The 23075-nt window shown below is 48.3% G+C and overlaps 1 protein-coding gene across 1 annotated transcript in view; it reads right to left on the bottom strand.

Annotated features, from left to right (window-relative positions):
* Nucleotides 1-563: 563 nt before the first annotated feature.
* Nucleotides 564-23075, bottom strand: part of TEKT5 (tektin 5) — a 63232-nt gene continuing 40720 nt past the window's right edge. The window contains exons 6-7 of the mRNA XM_017890706.1: nucleotides 8769-8923; nucleotides 564-859 (exon numbers count right to left, since the gene is read on the bottom strand). Of these exons, the coding sequence (XP_017746195.1) occupies nucleotides 643-859; nucleotides 8769-8923 (372 nt within the window). The 3' untranslated portion in view covers nucleotides 564-642. The remainder of the gene's footprint in view (nucleotides 860-8768; nucleotides 8924-23075) is intronic.

Below are 23075 nucleotides of genomic sequence, written 5' to 3' on the forward strand. Positions count from 1 at the left end.
ACCAGCCTGGTCAACATGGTGAAAACCTATCTCTCTACTAAAAATACAAAAATTAGCCAGGCATAGTGGTGGGTGCCTGTCATCCCAGCTAGCGAGGCAGGGGAACTGCTTGAACCCAGGAAGTGGAGGTTGCAGTGAGCCGAGATTGCACCATTGCACTCCAGCCTGGGTGACAGAGTGAAACTCCATGTGAAATAAATAAATACATACACAAACACTCCATCTACCAAGGCTGGGATTCACACCCAGAACCTCTGATTCCAAATCCTGGTTATTTTTGTGTGTGTTTTTTTTTTCTCTCTGCCCCACACTGCTGGCAATCCCCCGCACCTTGGACTATCCTCATTCCATAGATGAGGACCACAGGTGAGAAACTTGTTCCAGGCCACACAGGTCCTAAGTCACAGTGCTGGGCTCTAGATTTTGAGCTATCAAGTCTAATCTTAAAACACCATGGTCTACACTGTGCTCCTAAGGTGACAAACAGGTAAGATAGAGAGATAGAGACAGAGAGAGAAATACAGATAACAAATAGGTACGAAAAAGAGAAATTCAGCCCCTTCCAAACAAAATACTGTTTTACTTTGTTTCTCAGCCTCTTCCAATTTTATGCCAGCGTGGAACGAGGCGCCAGGGCGGTGCTCAGGTGTGGCCCACCAGGCGCGGGGTGCAGGGGAAGGTCTTACGCATGCCCATGCACTTCTCCTTGTCGATGCAGAGGGTGTTGGCCTTGATGGCGAGTTCGTGCTCTAGCCGGCACTTGGTCATGACCAGCAGCTGCAGCATGTCTTGTGTCTCCCGCAGCCGCAGCTTGAGGGTCTGCAGGGTGTCGTCGATGGTGAACACCTCGTTAACCAGCCTGGGGTGAGGGAAGAGGAGAAGGCACAGGTTATTCATTTATTTTTATTTGTTTATTTTTTGAGACAGAGTCTCACTCTATCGCCCAGGCTGGAGTGCAGTGGCATGATCTCGGTTCACTGCAACCTCTGCCTCCCGGGTTCAAGCAATTCTGTTTCAGCCTCCCAAGTAGCTGGGATTACAGTCACGCACCACAACGCCCAGCTAATTTTTGACCTTTTTTTTTTTTTTTTTTTAGTAGAGACAGGGTTTCACCATGTTGGTCAGGCTGATCAAGAACTCCTGACCTCAAGTGACCCACCTGCCTTGCCCTCCCAAAGTGCTGGGATTACAAGCATTAGCCATGGTGCCCAGCCTGGCACAGGTTATTAGGTTCAAGGTAGATGTACTCACTGTGCACTGGGAACTGTGCCTGACAGCAGCAAGCAAGACAGGCAAGGCTCAGCCCTCCAGGGGAAGCAAGAGGCAGAATAGGTAGACAAGTAAATACACAAGAGAACTGTCAAGGGTAATGTACACAAAGGAAGAAATAAGACAGGATGGTAAAACAGAACAGGAGACCAATCTGGACATTCCTTGGTAAGTTAGACATAGACTTACCATACAGTCCAGCAGTCCTGCTCTTGGGTATATACCCAAAAGAACGGAAAACAGGTGTTCAAACCAAAATGTGTACATGAATGTTCACAGCAGCCCTATTCACGATAGCCAAAAGGTGCAAGCAGCTCAAATCTCCATGGATGGATGGATGAGTGGATAAGCACAATGTAATAAAGCCACAAAATGGGAGATTATTCAGCTATAATAAAAAGGAATGAAATACAGCTGGGTGCAGTGGCTCACGTCTGTAATTCCAGCACTTTGGGAGGCCGAGGCAGGTGGATCACCTGAGGTCAGGAGTTCAGGACCAGCCTGGCCAACATGGTGAAACCCCGTCTCTACTGAAAATACAAAAAATTAGCCGGGCATGATGGCGCGTGCCTATAATCCCAGCCACTTGAGAGGCTGAGGCGGGGGAAGCTCTTGAACCCAGGAGGCGGAGGTTGCAGTGAGCTGAGATCGCACCATTGCACTCCGAATGAGCGAAACTCCATCCCAAAAAAAAGAAAAAAAAAAGGGGGATGAAATACTAATACCTGTGACAACATGGATGAATCTTGAAAAACATCATGCTAAACAAAGGAAGTCAGACACGAAAGGACAAATATTGCATGACTGCATTCATAGGAAACGTCCAGAATAGGCAAAACCACACAGACAGAAAGTTAACTGGTGGCTTCCAAAGGTCAGGCAGTGGGGAGAATGTAGAAGATTCTTTAATGGGTATGGGGTTTCCTTTTGGGTTTATGAAAATGTCATAGAACTAGAGAATGGTGAGGGTTGCACAACATCGTGAATGTACCAAATGTCAATGATGGTAAAGTTTGTGTTATGCGTACTTTATCACAATTTTTTCTTTTTTTTTTTTGAGACGGAGTCTCTCCCTGTCGCCCAGGCTGGAGTGCAGTGGTGCAATCTCGGCTCACAGCAACTTCCACCTCCCAGGTTCAAGCAATTCTCTTGCCTCAGCCTCCCGAGTAGCTGGGATTACAGGAGCCCGCTACCACACCCAGCTGATTTTTTGTGTTTTCGTAGAGACGGGTTTCACCGTGTTGCCCAGGCTGGTCTCGAACTCCTGAGCTCAGGCAATCCGCCAGCCTCAGCCTCCCAAAGTGCTGGGATTACAGGCGGGAGCCACCGCACTCAGCCCTATAATTTTTTCCTAAACAGGATAACAGGGCCAGCCTCGTCTAGATAAGAGCCTCACTCAGTCTTCCTTACTGGCCAAGGCACCATCCCCAGCTGCTATGAGTGAGTGTTGGCAGCTAGCGGCCCACAGGTCTGCACTTCTCCAGAGAATTATGTTGCTCAGCCAATCAGAGCTATCTCACCTGGGAGTAGAGTCCCTGCCAGTGGCCACAGGCAATGACTGGCTGACTCAGGTACAAAGGGCCTCTGGTGCAAACATCTCCATGATGCACTTCACGGTCTAGAGCCCCTTGCAGGATCAGCTAGGGCTGAGCTGCCCCGTACTGCTTCCCCACCCCTCTCCTTCTGAGGCTTTGCTTTTCTAGAACTTTCTGAGGAGAGGACATTTTTTTCTTTTTTCTTTTTGAGACAGAGTCTCACTCTGTCTAGGCCAGAGTGCAGTGGCGCAGTCATAGCTCACTGCAGCCTCAACTTCCTTGGCTTAAGCGTTCCTCCAGCCTCACCCTCTGAAGTAGCTGGGTCTAGAGGTGTGCAAAACCACACTTGACTAATTTTACATTTTTTGTAGAGACAAGATTTCACCATGTTGCCCAGGCTGGTCTCAAACTCCTGGGTTCAAGCAGTCTGCCCGACTCAGCCTCCCAAAATGCTGAGATTACAGGCATGAGCCACCACACCCAGCTGATTTTAATTTTAATTTTAATTTTTTAGACAAGGTCTCCCTTGTCACCCAGGCTGGAGTGCAGTGGTGCCACCATAGCTTACTGCAGCCTCAAATCTCTGGGTTCAAGAGATCCGCCTGTCTCAGCCTCCCAAATAGCTGAAGCTACAGGCATGCACCACCACACCTGGTTAATTAAAAAAAAAAAAGTTTTATAGAGATGGGACTTCTTTTTTTTGCCTCCAGGTTGGTCTCAAACTCCTGGGCTCAAGTGATCCTCCTCCCTCAGCCTCCCATGAGATGACTTTGAGCAGAGAAGAAAGATGAGATTGAGCTGGATGTGTGAAGGCCAAGAGGGAAAGTAGGCTTTAGCAGTGCCGTGGAGTAGAACTTTCTGTGAAGATGGGAAGGTCTATATCTGTACCATCCAATATGGTACCCACCAGCCCCACAGGGCTAATGAACTGAGAAGCTGCATTTTTAATTGTATTACTTTAATTTAAAATTTAAATTTTGGCTGAGCGTGGTGACTCATGCTTGTAATCTCAGCACTTTAGGAGGCTGAGATGGGCAGATCACTTGAGGTCAGGGGTTCGAGACCAGCCTGGCCAACATGGTGGCAAAACGCCATCTCTACTGACAACACAAAAAATTAGTCAGGTGTCGTGGTGCACACCTGTAATCCCAGCTACTTGGGAGGCTGACCCAGGGGGCAGAGGTTGCAGCCTCTAATCCCAACACTTTGGGAGGCTGAAGTGGGCAGATCACTTGAGGTCAAGAAGTTGAGACCACCCTGGCCAACATGGTGAAACCTGATCCTTACTTAAAAAAAAAAAAAATACAAAAATTAGCCAGGTGTGGTGGCCTGTGCCTGTAATCCCAGCTACTCGGGAGGATGAGGCAGGAGAATCGCTTGAACTCGGGACGCAGAGGTTGCAGTGGGCTGAGATCATGCCACTACACTCCAGCCTGGGCAATACAGCAAGACTCCATTTCAAAAAAAAAAAAAAAGAGAAAAGCACATGCAAAATTAAGGGCTTGGGTTTGTTCTCAGCACTGTGGGAAGCCATGGGGTGGGGGTGGGGGGTTTGAAACAGGGAAGGACATGCTGATTCGAGTTTCAGGATAACCTCCAGGCAGCTGTGTAAGATGAGATTGGAAGGGGCAAGAGTAGAGGCAGGAGAAAGGTTAGGAGGTTATTGTGAATCCACACGGAGTGGATTGAATGTGTTCCCCAGAAAGATATGTTCAAGTCCTAAGCCTTGGTGCACGTGATGTTATTAGGAAATAGGGTCTTCGCAGGCATAATGAAGTTAAGGATCTTAAGATGAGATCATCCTGGATTTAGGGTGACACCTAAATCCAATGACTGATCTCCTTGTAAGAGAAAGGAGAGGGAGGTTTGAGACACGGAGACATGCAGGGGAGAAGGCCATGTGGAGACAGAGGCAGAAATGGGAGTGATGCAGCTACAAGCTGAGGGATGCCAAAGATTGCTGACAGTCTCCTGGAACTGGGAGAGTGGCAGGGGACAGAGCCTCTCTCAGAGCCTCCAGGAAGAGCAACCTTGATTTGGAACTTTGGGCCCCCAAAGCTGTGAGGGAATAAACTTCTGTTGTCTGTAGCCACCCAGTTTGTAGTAATTTGTGATAGCAGCCCTGGGAAACGAAGGCAGCAAACTGAGCTGTGATGGTGGCTTGGCTGTGGGACTGTGTTGGGGGTCCCACCTCTGCAGAGAAGAGACAATGAAACTGTGCTCAGGACCAGAGGACATGAAGCTGGGTGAACTTCCCCATGGTAAGCCTGGCCTAGAGAGAAGCGAAGACAAGTGACAGAAGCAGCCTGGAAACTTCCACCAGCACTGTTCAATAGAACTTTCTAGAGCAAGGGAGATGTTCGGTGCTATGTTGTCTGATATGGTGGACCCTAGCCACATGTGGATACTGAGCTCTTGAAATGTGGTTAGTGTGAATAAGGAATTGAATTTTTTAACTTTATTTAATTTTAATTAAAATTCAGTTGTTGTTGTTGTTTTTTGATAGGGTGTTGCTCTGTTGCCCAGGATGGAGTACAGTGGCACGATTATAGCTCACTGCAGCTTCCAACTTCTGTGCTTAAGCAATCCTCCTGCTTCAGCCTCCTGAGTAGCTTGGACTATAGGCACACCACCACGCCTGGCTAATTTTTGTATTTTTTGTAGAGATGGGGTCTTGCTATGTTGTCCAGGCTGGTCTCGAACTGCTGGCCTCATGCAATCCTCCCACCTCAGCCTCCCAAAGTACTGGGGTTACAGGTCTGAACCACCACACCTAGACTTTAAAGTTCAATTTTAAATGGACTTTCTTTCTGGGGGATAGGCATGGATGGGACTCCAGTGATTGGAGTAGGTCAGGAGAAGAGAGACCACTTGCAGGAGGAAAAGGAAAAAGATGGCCCAAAGGCAGGAATGGAGGGGATGGGGACAAGGAAGATCATGTGTAGATGGGACAATTTAGCCATTGGAGAAGGGAGACAGCCTGAATCCTATCATCTGCTCAGTTCCCAAGACAGCCATGCATACAAACCAAAACACAACATGCACAAACACAGACACACACACACACGCACACACACACACACACATACACACACACATGGCCAGACTCCTGAACCAAACATGCTCTACCTTCTTGCTCTCTGTCTGTCCTCCTCAGTGGTATGACTGTTAAACAGGAAACGGGAAGGCAGAGAGCTTGCCCCAAAGCAGTAGGTCCTCCAGGCAACTCACCCAGAAGCCCTGTTCTGTAGAAGTCCCCAGTGGGTGCCGGGCACTGTGGCCCACGCCTGTAATCCCAGCACTTTGGGAGGTGGAGGTGGTTGGATCACTTGAGGTTAGGAGTTCGAGACCAGTCTGGCCAACATGGTGAAACCCTGTCTGTACTAAAAATACAAAAATTAGCCGAGCATGGTGGCGGGTGCTTGTAATCCCAGCTACTCAGGAGGCTGAGGCAGGAGAATCTCTTGAACCTGGGAGGTGGAGGTTGCAGTGAGCCAAGATCGTGCCACTGCACTCCAGCCTGGGCAACAGAGTGAGACTCAATTTAAAGAAAAAAAAATAGTCCTGTTGGGGAGGCAAAGGGATCACCTGAGTCCTTCACTCCAGGAGGTGCTGGGGTTCAGCTTGAGCATCGAAGAAGCAGGGGCAGGTGGAAGACAGGTCAGCAGAGCCCAGCCCCCACTCTTCTGCACCCAGGACCTAGACCCCATCCAGTCCACTTCCAGGGCTGAAGACCTAGCAAGCCAGTAGCAGGCCTGCTGGGTGTTGCTCTGTTGCCCAGGGTGGAGTGCAATGGCACAATCATAATTCACTGCAGCCTCCAACTCCTGGGCTTAAGCAATCCTTCTGCCTCAGCCTCCTGAGTAGCTGGGACTACAGGTACATGCCACCATCCCTGGCTAATTTTTGTATTTTTTTTTTTTAGAGATGGGGTCTTGCTATGTCATCCAGGCTGGTCTCAAACTCCTGGCCTCAAGTGATCCTCCTGCCTCAGCATCCCAAAGTGGGAGGGACCCCAGGCCCTCAAGTTCAAAGCCTTGAATCACGTTGCCTGCCCCTCCACCCCACAGCAACATATACCTTGCTTTTTCCATTTCCTAAATGGTTACTTAGGCGGTAACTGAGGCTGTGCAAAAATCATCACTTGGGCACCACCCAACACTTTTTCTTGATTATCTATCCTCTTTCTCCTAACTGATAGCTCTCTTCTTGACATCTTTTCAGTTCTAGCAGTGGGGTCTCCACACCAGGATGGAGGGAGCAGGGTCCATCGCTGGACCAAGACCTGCACTCCCTGCCCAGTGAAGCCCTGGCTTAGTGCTGTGTGACTGGGATAGCTTTTTCAACCTCTCTGGACCTCAATTTATCTTCCCATTTGACAATAGTAGGAGTAACGGACTTCCCAACTCCCCTAGGAGTAAGACTGAAAGGGATAGAACTCAAAAGAAGCTCAAGGGATTGCAGTTAGACATCAGGGTGAATTTCCCTTGCTGTAAGCCAGGGCTGAAATAATGTGCACAAGGAAGCCTGAGGATGGTCCTTTCCATCTTCTTCTCTTGGGGGATATCAACTCAGTATCTTGTCAAAAGAAGTACTGCTATGAAACCCGGTGAGCACAGCCCTGGGCACAGTGAATGCGGAATAAGGTTTATGGAGCAAATGAGCAGCTGAAATGTGGCCAAACTCAGTCTCCTCCCACTCCACCAGAAACCCTGTTAGTGCCCATAGGAGGATGTTCCAAGGATGACCCTCAATGATCCCCATCTCCTGGTATCACACCCGTGAGTATGGGCTGAACCTAGAGACTTGCTTCTAAAGAAGAGCATGCAGAAAGAGTTATGGGTGTCACTTCCATGGTTAGGTTACAAAAGACTGTGATGTCCTTGCTCCTGGTACTGTAATTGTCCTTCTGGCTTGCATGCTTTGTTGAAGCAAGCCACCATGCTGGAGAGACCCATGGGTGAGTGAGGGTGGCTGCCAGCCAACAGCCAGCAAAGAAGTGAGTTCTACCAACAAGCATGGGAGTGAGCTTGGATGTGGAACCTTCCCCAGTCCAGCTTTGAGATAAGACCACAGCCCCAGCTGACACCTTGATTGCAATCTCTGGAAGACCCTGACATGTGGAACCTAGCAAGGAACCTAGCCCAATTCCTAACCCACAGAAACTGAGATAACAAATATGGTTCTTTCAAGTCACTACCTTTTAGGGTAATTTACTACATAGCAATAGACAACTAAGACAATGCCCCTAGCATGGGGGAACAGAGTGGCCAGATGGTTTGCCCCAAGTCATACAGCACGTTCATGGGAAATAATCCCCTAGTCTGATGACCTGTTCCTTTTTGGTCTGGCCATCATCCTATTACAATCCTCGCCCTCCACCCCCCACAAACCTTTCCAGGCTGGAATGAGCTTTTCACCCCCTGTCCTGTGAGAAAGCCCTTCGTCAACAGACACCAGCCTCATTAGCACAGCAGGATAGGTGGAATCCGTCTGCCAGGAGCTCATGAGGCTCTTCCAAGGCTTCATGGTGAGAACTTTACAAAGAGGGAGGTGGGAAATGAGTGAGGAATGAGCCAGGTGCCTCCTTCATGGGAGCCTGGAGAGAGAAGGTAAAGCCACCGCCTGGGAGGCTACCATTCATTGCCTTGGCGTTCAAGGAAAACAGGAGGGTCTCTAGAGCACAACGGAGTTACAAAACCACCGCTAGTTTAGGCAAGTGAGAAGACCACAGTGCACAGGGTGGGGCTCCCAGTGATGAGGAAGCCACGCAGTGGTACAGCCCGAGCTGCATCTCAGAACTCCACCCACACCCTGCACTCTGTTGAGCTGTGGGACTGGATGTCCTGATTGAGGGAGGGTCCGTTTTTCAGACCCAGTGCACCTGGGAGCTCCTGAGACCCACCCCTCCGCCTTCCTGGATTACCAGGGGTTCTCCTGCCTCCTCTGGCCTCCCTCACTTACTTGAACTGCGGGATGTCCCTGCACAGCTCCACGTTGGGGCGCCAGGTCCGGCACTCCAGCCTCGTCTGGGCCACCTTCAGCGGGCCCTCCTTGGCCACGATGGACCTTTCCAGCAGCATGATGGTGTTCTCGGCCTGGAAGATCTCTTGCAGCGTCTGAGAGGGAACACACAGGTGTCACCACCCACCAGGCCCTTTTGACCTCCTCTGACTGGGGACCTGGGGGCAGCTCAAGTCAACTAGGTCAGCCTCCAGCCAGGCACTTACGATACCCCTTCCGTGGCCTTGAGTACCTGTGGGGCAGGGAGTTCACCCTTCCTAAGAAACCCTGAGGCCCCAGGCGCGGTGGCTCACGCCTGTAATCCCAGCACTTTGGGAGGCCGAGGCGGGTGGATCACCTGAGGTCAGGAGTTGTAGACCTGCCTGGCCAACATGGTGAAACCCCATCTCTACTAAAAATACAAAAATTAGCCGGGCATGGTGGAAAGCGCCTGTAATCCCAGCTACTCGGAGGACCGAGGCAGGAGAATCGCTTGAACCCGGGAGGCGGAGGCGGAGGTTGCAGCGAGCCGAGATCATGCCGTCACACTCCAGCCCGGGGGACAAGAGTGAGACTTCGTCTCAGGGGAAAAAAAAAAAAAAGGGTTAGAAACCCTGAGAAGCCGCTTCAGGTACCCTCTAGTCACCAGGGCACTGTGGACATGGAAGACGGGCCAGTACCATGGATAGTTTTGTTCTGAATCTCCAATAGCCATTAGAGTTGCCTGTCAGTGCTCAGCAGGAAGAAAGCAAAGGAAGGGAGTGAGGGAGAGGAAGAGGGAGAGGAAGTGAAGGAGGAAGGCAGGCCTTTCAGATTGACAGAGACTGTTCATCTGAAACAATCTGTAAGCCAATCTCTAAGCCAGTTCACGTATATCTGGGTTTCATTTTATATATATATAAAATATATTATATTTATAATATATTTTATAGTATATATTAATATATATATTTTTACAATTTATATATATAATATATATATTTATATATATTTATATATATATAAAGCGTATATATATTTTATACATATTTTATATTATTAATAATAATATATATTTTACTATATATTTTTATATATATATAAGTATTATAATTTTATATTATATAGTATGTATTCAAAGCAGACCCAGAGTTTACCTTCTTCGTAATTACTTTCTTAATTACGAAGAAGGTAAACTCTGGATCTGTATGTATTTTCCATTATTATTAGTATTATTTTGACATGGAGTCCCGCTCTGGCGCCCAGGCTGGAGCCCAGGCAACGGCATGATCTGGGCTCACTGCAAACTCTGCCCCCTAAGTTCAAGTGATTCTCCTGCCTCAGTCTCCCAAGTAGCTGGGATTACAGGCACCTGCTGCCTCACCTGGTTGATTTTTGTATTTTTAGTACAGATGGGGTTTTGCCATGTTGGCCAGGCTTGTCTCAAACTCCTGACCTCAAGTGATCCACCTGCCTCAGCCTCACAAAGTGCTGGGATTACAGGCGTGAGCCACCACACCCAGTCTGTTTTTTGTTTGTTTGTTTGTTTGTTTTAACAAATCCAGAGTTTACCCTCTTAGTAACTAGATTAGTGAATAAAGAAGGAAGAAGGGAAAGAAATAAGAATGCAAGGAGGGAGGGAGGGAGGGGAGGGAGAGGGAGAGAGGAGAGAGGAAAGGAGGGAGAAAGGAAGGCAGGAAGGCAAGAAGGAAAACAAAAGTTTTTATCTGTCAAAATATTTTTCCCAATACGATGTCACCATTGTATCCTACAATCTATGAAAATGCAGATCTCAGGGAGGGGCAGGCAAGAGCCCACTGAGGTCTGAGAATGTTCTACATCTTGATCTGAAGGTTGCACAGATATAAACATAGATGAAAATTCATCTTCAAAATCCAGCAAGCTGTGAGCTTCACTGACTCTTCTGCCTCAACAGAAAATGCAATGAAAATCAGAAAAAGTCAAATACAAGGCACGATTGGTGAAATGTCAACATTTGTGTTGGGTATATGAAAGTCTTTCATTTATTTTATTTTTCTGAGAAAGGGTCTTGCTCTGTCACTCAGGCTGGAGTGCAGTTCCACAATCACAGCTCGCCACAACCTCAACCTCCAGGGCTCAAATGAGCTTCCCGCCTCAGCCTCACAAGTAGCAGGGACTACAGTACACACCACCACACCTGGCTAATTGTTTAGCTTTTTTCAAGAGATGAGGTCTCGCTATGTTGCTCAGACTGGTCTCAAACTCCTGGGCTCAAGCAGCCATCATGCCTCAGCCTCCCAAAGCGCTGGGATTACAGGTGTGGTCCACAGCACCTGGTGCGAGTCTGTGATATGATTCTCTCTACTTCTGCTACTAGAAACTTTCCACAACAAAAAATAAAAGAATGAGAGATGAACAAAGAATGGGCTCAAAAGCCTATGCATTTATTCCAGAAGGAACCCGTCCTTGCGCACTTGGCCAACCACAAACACACCCAGAACTGAGACACTGGCACTAAACCATGTCACATCCCCGTGACTGAAACATCCACTCTCCGCCCTGTTGTCACCCAGTGGCCCTCAACCTGTGAGCAGTTCTGCTGGTCACGGTGTCCCTCTCCTGTGACAAGGCCCTTTGAGGACAGGCTGTCCTGACACCCCTTCCCAGACTCAGCAGAATACAATGGCGAGGTTGCATGTGCTCAGTCCCTGAGAAGCCTAGAAATGACGCAGTGATGTCCTGCCATGATGGCGTCCAGCGCTCAGAAGGATGTGCCCGAGCAACTGATGACCATGAAGAGTTCAATTTAATTTGCCCAGAGACTCTATACCACCTAGAGAAGCCATTCATCAGCTCCACCAGGAACGTCTCCACAGCTGGAGATGCACCTGCTCTTCCATACAAGGGCATCTGCTTTGTGAATGTGACTGCTACCTTGATACAAGACCATGGGAAGTCAACATCTTTGAGCATTTCTACCCTGTTCATGTAATTAATGAAGAGGATAATTCAAAGAAACAACCAGTGAAGCCCTACTTGAAAGTTCATCATCAAAATCATGGGGGTCTGGGGAAAGAGACAGACAAGACTATGATGTAAAACAGAAAGTACTATCTGCAAGTGACGTGGGGTAATTAATTCAGCCTTTGTTCAATACCATCTACCTTTTCCATTTTAGACCAGTGATAAGTGATAATGATTTACAACAGAAGGGTCCCAAACGCACCTTCAAATCACACTCAAGTTTGGGTGCAGTGGCTCACACCTGGAATCCCAACATTTTGGGAGGCCAAGGTGGCAGAATTGCTTGAACCCAGGAGTTTGAGACTAGCCTGGGCAACATACCAAGACCTTATCTCTACAAAATAATTTTAAAAGTTAGCCAGGCATGGTGGCGCAAGTTTGTAGTCCCAGTTACCTGGGAGGCTGAGGCTGGAGGACTGTTTGAGCCCAGGAGTTCAAGGTTGCAGTGAGCTATGATTGCACCATGGCACTACAGCCCAGATGACAGAGCAAGACCCTATCTCCAAAAAACAAAAAACAAAAAACTCAAACAGTTGTACCTTCCAATATATTCTCCATCCACACATGCACATACCAGAGGCAGATTGGGAATAACAGGAGTGCTGAATTGGAAACTAGACCACCAGGGGCCAAATCTTGGTATCACCACTACACGTATAAGACCTACACATATAAGACCTTGGGCATCCATGTCCTTATGTGGAGGTGATAAAAGCATCCGCCCAGTAAGTGTGTGACAAGAATAAAATGGAATACTGCACGTACAGTTTTCCAAGAGTCCCTAACACATACTAAGTGCTCATCAGAGGTCAGCCATTCCAATGATCACACTCTATTTTTCAAATACGAGACCAATACATTGAAATACCATTGTTTCCAAGAAGTTTCATCCCATCCTCCCAATTGAAACAAATCACATCTCTGGCATAAGCAAAGGTTTGTGTCTCCACTAACACACCTCAGACAGACTGGTTCACAACAGGGTAGGTTGGGTTCCCCAATCAGAGTGTGAGCCACTCCTGGGGAGGGTCCAGGCCCACCTGTCCCCTTCTGTGTCCCCTCTGCATCCTAGCGCCTGCTCCCAGATGTGCCTTGGGACTGGAGGCTGGCACTGCCTCACAGTCTGATCTCCCGCCAGCCCACCCCTAAAGCTTATACAAGCTTCTTCTTTCTTCTTTTTCTTCCCCCTCTTCCTCCTCCTCAGTCTTTCTCTGCCTCCTTCTCCTTCTTTCTCTTCCTCCTTCTCCTTCTTTCTCTTCCTCCTCCTCCTTTTTCTTTCTCCTTTTTCTCCTTCCTTCCTTCCTTCCCTCCCTCCTTCCCTTCCCCCCTCCTTCTCCCTCCTCATCCCCACTTTTCCCCTCCTCCTCCTCTGTGGGACAGGGTCTCTGTTGCTCGAATTGAAGAGCAATGGTGGGATCATGGCTCACTGCAACCTCTGCCTCCCAGGCTCCAGGGATCCTCTCACCTCAGCTTCCTCAGTAGCTGGGACTACAGGTGCATGCCACCACACTCAGTTAACTTTCTTTTTATATTTTTTAGAGAGGGTGTCTTGCTATGTTGCCCAGGCTAGTCTCAAACTAATACACTATGTTTTAAAACAATGAGGCTGGCTCTTCACATAATATTCATGATATAACCTGTGCTGTCCAACATGAGGCCAAGGGTCACACACGGCTGTTAAGCACTTCAGTGTGGCTAGTGCAAATTGAGATGAGCCTTAAGTGAGCCGTAAGCATATAACATGCACCAGATTTTGAAGACTTAGCACAAGAAAAATGTTATAAAATATCTCTGTAGTAATTTTTACATTGACAACATGTAAAAATAACACTTTGGTATATTACCAAAGTATTATGCATTACATAAAACATATTAAAATCAATTTCGTGCTGGGCAGGGTGGCTCACGCCTGTTTTACCAGCACTTTGGGAGGCCGAGACGAGTGGATCACCTGTGGTCAGAAGTTCCAGACCAGCCCAGCCCACATAGCGAAACCCCATCTCTACTAAAAAAAAGAAAAAAATTAGCTGGATGTGGTGGTGGGTGCCTGTAATCCCAACTACTGGGGAGGCTGAGGCAGGAGAATCGCTTGAACTCGGGAGGAGGAGGTTGCAGTGAGCCAAGGTCTCTCCATTGCACTCCAGACTGGGCAACAAGAGCAAAACTCCATCTCAAAAAACAAATAAAAATGAAATAAAATTCACATTTTTTTTTTTGCTTTTTCAAGCAGCTACTAGACACTTTAAAGTTACCCAAGGGGCTTGCATTGTATTTCTACTGGACAGCGCCAGTCGAGACCCTGCTGAGCACTTTTCAGTTTACGAAGTCCTTTCCCATCTTTTACATCCTTTGATACCCACAACGGCCCTGTGAGAAAGCGAGTCAGTGACTACTATTCCCACTACACATATGAAGTCAACTGAGGCCCAGAGAGGGGCTGCAAACAGCTCAGTGCATCATCAGAGGTGGACATGAGGCTTGAAACCCTAAAGTCATTTTTCTCCAAGTGGCGTTCACAGATCTCCACGTCGGATTCTTCCAGAAGGGCTTATTATCTATGCAGATCCTTGAGCCCTACACACTTATTGCATCCAAATCTCACCTCCCCAGGTCCTTGTTTAAATGTCACCTCCAAAGAAAGAGCGTCCCTGTCTACTCTATTAAAAATGGACAGCCACCTCTATCACGCCACCCCTCACCTGGCTTCCCCCTTCTTTCCTGGATCTATTTGTCTGCGTGGATCGATTTGTCTCCAGATCCTATGGGGACACCAGGAAATTGCTTCCTCACTAGAACATAAGCTGTCAGAAATTAGGGGCTGTGTTTTGTTCACGCTGTTCTCCCATCGCCTAGAACAGTGGTTGGTACAGCATTAGCGTTACCAGTTAAACCATAGGACTCCTAGTTAAAATTGAATTTCACATAAACAACAAAGCACTTTCTCATGTATGTTCTATAAGGGACTGTCTGAATGTTTGTGTTCCCCCAAAATTCCTATATTGAAAGCTTAATCTGTCCCATTGTGTTGGGGGTGGGGCCTCTGAGAGGCGATTATGTGAGAAGTGGAGCTCTTGTGAATGGGATGAGTGCCTTTCTAAGAGGCCAAAGAGCTACTTTGCTCTCTGCCAGGTGAAGAATAAACAAACGCTGTCTACTACCCGGAAGAGGGCCCTCACCAGAACCCACTCATGCTGGCACCGTGACCTTGAACTTTCAGCCTCCAGAACTGTGAGAAATAAATTTCGTTGTTTACAATCCACCTAGCCTATGGTACTTGGTTATAGTAGCATGAATGCATGGAGGCAAGCCCCAGTTATTTCATGAGACATGCTGATGTTAAAACACGATTTGTAGGTCAGGCACAGTGGCTCACACCTATAATCCTAACACTTTGGGAGGCTGAGGTGGGAGGATTGCTTGAGCCCAGGAGTTCGAGACCAGCCTAGGAAACATGGTGAAAACCCATCTCCACAAAAAATACAAAAAAATTAGTCAGGTGTGGTGGTATGCACCTGTGGTCCCAGCTACTCAGGAGGCTGAGGTGGGAGGATTAGCCTGACCCCAGGAGGTGAAGGTTGCAGTGAACCATGAAGCACCACTGCACTCCAGCCTGGGCAGCAGAGCAAGATCGTGTCTCGAAAAATAATAATAATTTGACTGGGTGCAGTGGTTCACGCCTGTAATCCCAGCACTTTGGGAGGCCAAGGCAGGCAGATCACCTGAGGTCAGGAGTTCAAAACCAGCCTGGCCAACATGATAAAACTCCATCTTACTAAAAATACAAAAATTGGCCAGGCGTGGTGGCAGGCACCTGTAATTCCAGCTACTGGGAGGCAGAGACAGGAAAATCACTTGAACCTCGGAGGCAGAGGTTGCAGGGAGCCAAAATCGCACCATTGCACTGGGCTGCAAGGCTGGGCAACAAGAGTGAAACTCTGTCTCAAAAAAATAAATAAAATAAAATAAAAATAATTTGTTGGTCAGCCACGGTATCTTTGTGCCTGTAATCCCAGCACTTTGGGGGGTTGCTGAGGTGGGAGGATTGCTTGAGCCCAGGAGTTTGAGACCAGCCTGGGCAATATAGTGAGACCCCATCCCTATAAAAAAAATTAAAAATTGGTCAGGCATATAGTGCACATCTGTAGTCCCAGCTACCTGGGAGGCTGAGGAAGGACTGCTTGAGCCCAGAAGGTAGAGGTTGCACTGAGCTATGATCACAACACTGTACTGCATTCTAGCCTGGGCAAAAGAGTAAGACTGTCTCGAAGAAAAAAAAAAAATTGTTGATCTGACATTCAGGTTTAAATGGACATCCTGTACTTGTTTTTGCTAAATCTGGAAACCCTACTTACCGTAGTAGCTCAATAAACATTAATTGAATGAATGAATCACACTGGCATCTGGAAGTCTAGATTTTTAACCAGCTTCCCCCCAGTGACTCTTATGCACACTCAAATTTGGGAACAACTTGCCTTACAAATTATAGAGTCCTGCCCATCTCAGAATTTAAGATAGGGGAAAACTGATTACACAGTAAATTGCTCCTGAATGAGGTGGGATTGCAAGTATAACACCCAGTCCCTGCCTTCAAGGATTTTACAATCACTTTGTTTTTTTCCTTTCTCATAAGCTGTAAAACATTCACACATCTTCATATGCAGGAATGCCTGTTTTAGTCATGGACCCATCCATACCCTATGGGCACCAAGAAATTGCTTAAAACAGAATTTTTTCAAAGAATACAAGTCCTGGCTTCTGTATTAGCTTACAAAAAAATCCAGAAAAAACAGATAGCAATTTGCTCCCTAAAGAGGACAAAAGGATGTCTGTTTCCTACTGGTGGGGTCAAGACAGGAAGCTGGGTTATGGGAGGGCAGGGGGACCCAGCCTCCTCCGGAACCCACCTAGGAAGGAGGCCGGCCCCTCACCTGGTCCTCCGTGAGCCACAGCAACTCAGCCCACACGCAGGTTAAACATTATCCCATAAGAATGTTCTGGGCCCAGCGAGTGAGTGGCATATAAACACTCAATGGGGGAACACCTCTCTTGGAAGCCCTGGGGATTTTCTTCAGAAACCTCCCCTTTGTGGGGGCAGTGGGTGGGATGTACAACCCTGAGAATGCACCACTTCAGCCCAGCGCAGAAGAAAATAAAGCCTTATATAGATGAAAAATGCTTCTTGGTGCCACTTTGCCCAGTGTTTACCCTGTCATGGAAAACAGCCCCTACCATCTAGGCATCCTTACTTGAAGAGCCTATTGCTGGGGTGGAGAGGACATTACTGAGAGTTCAGTGGGTGATAAGAAGCTGCCACTGGGCTGGGCGTGGTGGTGCACACCGGTAGTCCCAGCTACTCAGGAGGCTGAGCAGGAGGATCGCTTAAGCCTGGGATGTCGAGGCTGCAGTGAGCTGTGATCACGCCACAGCACTCTACCCTGGGTGACAGAGTGGGACCCTGTCTCAAAAAAAAATTAAAAAAAATAAACAGCAGCAGCTGCCTGTGGTATGCACTGGCCCTGCCCCACCCTGAGCCCATCCAGGGCAGCTCCCAGGATGCTCCTTTCCGCCAATAGGTGCTGCTGCTAGAGAAATCTAGAGATGCGTCAGGCCAGTGACCTGAGCCCACTTTGTCTCTTTCTTTGTTCACTTTCTCCACTCCCTGGTCACCATGCTCAGGGCTCAGCCGGCCTCTGATGGGGACCTGAAACTTTACAAAAGGCGTGTCTCCTGAGTATGGGAAAGGAAGACCTAATACTCATTCATAAGCTCAATCCTTTCTTCATTCATTCATTCAGAGTCACTGATTCATGTGTCGACGCAACAAATGTTCATTGACCACCTACTTAGTGCAAAGCACTGTTCCAGGCGGTGGATTCAGCAGTAAGCAGAACAGCTGGAAAACCCTGTCCTTGTGGAGTGGACATTTGGGTGGACTTTACACTCTGTTTGCTTTTTATGCAACAAACACCTGTTAAGTGCATACGAACGAGTGCACACTACAAGTGAGACAAATGGTCACTTCCAGCATCACAGGAACTCAAGTCCCTTCCACCTCCTGTTAAAAACATGTATTAGATGCTTTTGATGTACAGCACATGGGTAGGGGACAGGGCCACAAAAAAAGGCACCATATTAGTTCTCCTGGAATTCCTGTGTAAGCAGAGGAACAAGGGCACAGCCACACACGACCATTTATCAAGTGTTTACTCCAGGCCGGGTCCTGCGCCAAGACTCTCACATGAATCATCTCATTATAGGACGAAACCAATCCTATGCAGAAGGTTCTAGCAACATTCCCTGGCTTTTATTTTTATTTTATTTATCTTTTTTTTTTTTTTTTTTTGAGACGAAGTCTTGCTCTGTCGCCCAGACTGGAGTGCAGTGGCCGGATCTCAGCTCACTGCAAGCTCTGCCTCCTGGGTTCAAGTGATTCTCCTGCCTCAGGAGACACAGGGACACAGGCATGTGCCACCACGTCTGGCTAATTTTTGTATTTATTTATTTTTTAGTAGAGACAGGGTTTCGCCATATTGGCCACGCTGGTCTCAAATTCCCAGCCTCAAGTGATCCGCCTATCTCGGCCTCCCGAAGTGCTGAGATTACAGGCCGCCTGCATTCCCTGGTTTTTAGATGAGAGAAGTGAGACAGTTACCTCCTTGTTAATTCTTTTTCAAACCTGCTGACCATTTCCAGACATGAGGCCCCACGTGGTGCCAGCCTACCTTTGTCTCTCTAGCCCTTGGCCATGTTGCATGGTTCACAAACAGCAGCTTCAGCATTGAGCAGTTTCTGCAGGCCACAGGCTCAGACTGCATTTGAATGGTTGGCTCTGCTTTCCTTGTATTTATTTTCTAGCTACCCTCAGGTTACAGCAAGTGCTGATAGTTTTCCATTTATTGAAGTGACCTGAAGTTTCTCTTTTATTTTCATTTTTAATTTTATTTATTTTTAAAGACAAGATCTCTCTCCATTGCCCAGGCTGGAGTGCAATGGCATGATCATAGCTCACCGCAACCTTAAAAATCCTGGGCTCAAGTGATCCTCCTGCCTCAGCCTCCTGAGTAACTGGTGCTACAGGTACATGCCACCATACTTGGCTATTTTTTATTTTTATTTTGTTTGTAGAAATTGGATCTCACTATGTTGCCCAGGCTGAATGCAGTGGCACTATTGTATCTCACTGCAGCCTAGAACGCCTGGGCTCAAGTGATGTTCCCAACCCAGCCTCCTATGTAGCTGGCATTACAAGCGTGTGCCACCATGCCTGACTAATTTTTTTTGGAGATGGGGTCTTGCTATGTTGCCAGGCTGGTCTTGAACTCCTAGCCTCAAGCCATCCTCCTGCCTCAGCCTCCCAAAGTTCTGGGATTATAGGCATGAGCCAATGCACCCAGCTGTGTCTCTTTTAAACACAATTTTTTTCTTTTTTAATTTTCTTTTTCTTTTTAACACAGGGTCTCTTACCTAGGCTGGAGTGAAGTGGCACAATTTCTCCTCACTGCAGCCTCGACCTTCTCGGCCTCAAGTGATCCTCCCACTTCAGCCTCCTGAGTAGCTAGGACTACAGACGTACACCACCATGCTCAGCTAGTTTCAGTGTTTTTTTGCAGAGACTGGATCTCGCCTTGTTGCCCAGGCTGGTCTCGAACTCTGGGGCTCAAGTGATTCTCCCACACCGGCGTCCTAAAGTGCTGGGAATACAAGTATGAGCCACTGCACTCGGCCTATTTTTTGAAATTTTTAGGTGACTCAATTTAAATAGAAATACAAAGTCAGTCATGGTCCAGGTGGCACATGAATACGGTAAAATTGAGAACATGGTGCTCCTGCACTTGGTACATAGATAACACAGGTGAAAGAGAATTGAAGCAGAGCTAGGAGGAGGACACTCAGGGGCAGAGACTACTGCCGAGGCTGTTCCCACCCCATATCCTTCCCAGGTTGAGACTGGAACTGACAGCTGCCTGTTTCTCCACCACCCCCACCCCGTTCCACTTTCTTCCTCCCCCTATTGTCCCTCCTCCTCCCCCCTGCCATTTCTTTTTTTATTTTATTTTATTTTGAGACTAAGTCTTGCTCTGTTGCCCACACTGGAGTGCAGGGGCGCAATCTCGGCTTACTGCAACCTCTGCTTCTCGGGTTCAAGCAATTCTCCTGCCTCTGACTCCCTGGTAGCTGGGATCACAGGTATGTGCCACAAGGCCTGGTTAATTTTTGTATTTTTAGTGGAGACAGGGTTTCACCATGTTGACCAAGCAGGTCTTGAACTCCTGACCTCAAGTGATCTGCCCACCTTGGCCTCCCAAAGTGCTGGGATTACAGGTATGAGCCACTGCGCCTGGTCCCCCTCCCATTTCTTTACAGGGCCTGTCTGCAGGTTTTCCAGAATTGGCTTCCCTAGAACCTCTCGATGACTCACACCCAAGGCAAATCTGCCCATGTGGGTGTGCCCTCTGCCAAAAAACATGCCTCTTAACATCTTGTCCAGACTCTGTCACTCAAGGCCAGGGTCATCTTCATTAGAAGGGAGGAAATCTGGCCAGGTAGGTGGCTCACGCCTGTAATCCCAGCACTTTGGGATGCCAAGGCAGGTGGATCACCTGAGATCAGGAGTTCGAGACCAGCCTGACCAACATGGTGACACTCAGTCTCCACTAAAAATACAAAAATTAGCCAGGGGTGGTGGTGTGTGCCTATAATCCCAGCTACTCATGAGGCTGAGGCACGAGAATCGCTTGAATCTGGGAGACAGAGCTTACAGTGAGCCGAGATTGTGGCATTGCATTCCAGCCTGGGTGACAGAGTAAGATTCCATTTAAAAAAAAAAAAGCCACACCCACTCTGTCTGGGGGGCAGCCCCTGCTTGTGCACTAGAAACACTGGGGCACCATGACAGCTTCCAGAAGTTTGAGGAATGGGACTCCCAATGCCAGAGAGGCAGATGGCTGCATGGGCTGGCCAGGGGCAGGGGCTGGAGACAGAGCAGGTTGAAGCTTCATGGTGAGGAGGAAGCCCAGGGGACCTTCATCCCGAGCTGGAGGGACAGTTTAGTGACATGGTCTTTCTGCAGGGCAATCCAATGCAACAAGATCAAATAGGGGAGCTGCCCCTTCACCTGGGATGTACCTCCCCAGGTATCCACAAGCCAAGAAGCCCTTCCCTGACATCCCAGTTTAAATTGCAGCCCTAAACCAGCCAGCACCCCCAATCACCTGCTTCCCTGCTTCATTTTCTCTCTAGTCCTTATCCCTGACATACTGTATGTTTTACTCATTAATTTTGTTGTTAATTCCCCTAACTAAAAAGCAAGCTTTTCCTCTGGGAAGGGGTTTTGGTCTGTTTTGCTCACTTCTGAATTCCCAGTGCCTACATGGGATCAATGTCTGTAACACAGTAAATAATAATGATGATGATGATAATATGCAACACTTAGCATACTGCTATTGTGTACCAGGCACTTTTCCAAGGACTTTGCATATATTAAGCAATTAGTAGGTGCTCAGTGAACACTGCCTCTCTGGATGGATAAATACACACCATGGGGTGTAAGTGTTTAAGACAAGAGTACATGGCCGGGTGCGGTGGCTCACACCTGTAATCCCAGTACTTTGGGAGGCTGAGGCGGGAGGATCACCTGAGATCAGGGATTTGAGACTAGCGTGACCAACATGGCAAAACCCCATCTCTACTAAAAATACAGAAAAAAAAAAATAGCCAGGTTTTGTGGTGGGCGCCCGTAATCCAAGCCACCTGAGAGACTGAGACAGGAGAATCACTTGAACCCGGGAGGCAGAGGTTGCAGTGAGCCAAGATGACACGAATGCACTCCAAACTGGGCAATAGAGCAAGACTCCAAAAAATGAAAAAGACAAGAGGAGAAGCATTGGCACCAGACTGTCTAAATCCCAGCTCCAGCACATCCAAGCTGGGTGTCCTTGGGCCAATGTCCTACCCTCTCTGAGCCTTTCCACTATAGCAGGAGTCATAATCATTCCTAGTCCATGGGCTGGAGGTGAGGTTTAGTGAGACAATCCAGCAACGTGATTAGCACAGGGCCTGGGAGAACAAACTCTTGAAAACCTTAGCAGGTATGGACCCCTTCACTGCCTTGGCACACAGAGCTGGCAGACGCAGACACCTCTCTGGTCACAGAGCAAAGGTGGCATGCAGCTCTTCCCACAGTGCATGCTTTTCTCCCACACAATCTGAAAAATGCCAAAGGAAAGTCCTGCTCCTCTCCCCACCTGCCCTCCCACCCTCTCCAGGCTAGGTAGAACGATCCCTTATATACACAGGCAGACACACACACACACCGCACCCTCTCCAGGTCAGCTAGAACAATCCATTGTATACACAGGCAGACACACACACACACACAGTGCACCCTCTCCAGGTCAGGTAGAACTATCCCTTGTATACACAGGCAGAGACGCACACACACCCCCACCCTCCCCAGGTCAGGTAGAATGATCTGTTATATACACAAGCAGAGACACACACATGCACAGACAGAGCTGGCATCTCTCTGCCCATCCCCCAAGCTCTGAGGGGCTTCCCCACTGCAGGCCCCCTCCGCAGGGATGTTAACCTTCCTGTTCCCATGAAGCTGGAGGAATCTGGGGAAAAGAGGCTTCTGGGGCACAGCCTGGCATATCCTAGTGGCTGGGTGAGGCTGCTGGGGATTGGCTCAGGGGGTCACCCCATGGGAGGAGTCCTGGCATCCTGTATCTGGCAGCCAGCCCTGCCTTCCCCGCCCAGCCCTGCCTGGGAACTGGAACTCTGGTGGGAAGAGGGCGGTGGAGTAGAGGACTCACCTCACTCCCTTTCCCGCCCAAACTCTGTGCTCTGCATATAGCAGGCTGCCTGCCAGTGGAGATGAGGTGAGCCTAGGGAGCAGGAGTCCTAAGCCTCCCACGTGCTATACACCTGGGGACAGGTTACTTCACCTTCCTGAGCCTCTCTATAGTTGCACAGATGTAGGTTCAATTCCACCTCCTGCTGTGTGACCTTGCATGGATCACAACCTCTCTGTGCCTCATGCAATCTGCACTCAACAACAATTGAGCCCTTTTTAGCTGCCAGACACTGTGTAGGGCACTTGTTCTTTCGTCTATAAAAACTAGCTTAATAATAACTTGCCTGGCCAGGTGTGGTGGCCCATGCCTGTAATCCCAACACGTTGGGAGGCCAAGGTGGGCAGATCACCTGAGATTAGGAGTTTGAGACCAGCCTGGTCAACATGGTGAAACCCCGTCTCTACTAAAAATACAAAAATTAGCCAGG

The sequence above is a fragment of the Rhinopithecus bieti genome, unplaced genomic scaffold, assembly GCF_001698545.2.
Source record: "Rhinopithecus bieti isolate Rb0 unplaced genomic scaffold, ASM169854v2 scaffold_19459, whole genome shotgun sequence".
Taxonomy (NCBI): Eukaryota; Metazoa; Chordata; class Mammalia; order Primates; family Cercopithecidae; genus Rhinopithecus; species Rhinopithecus bieti.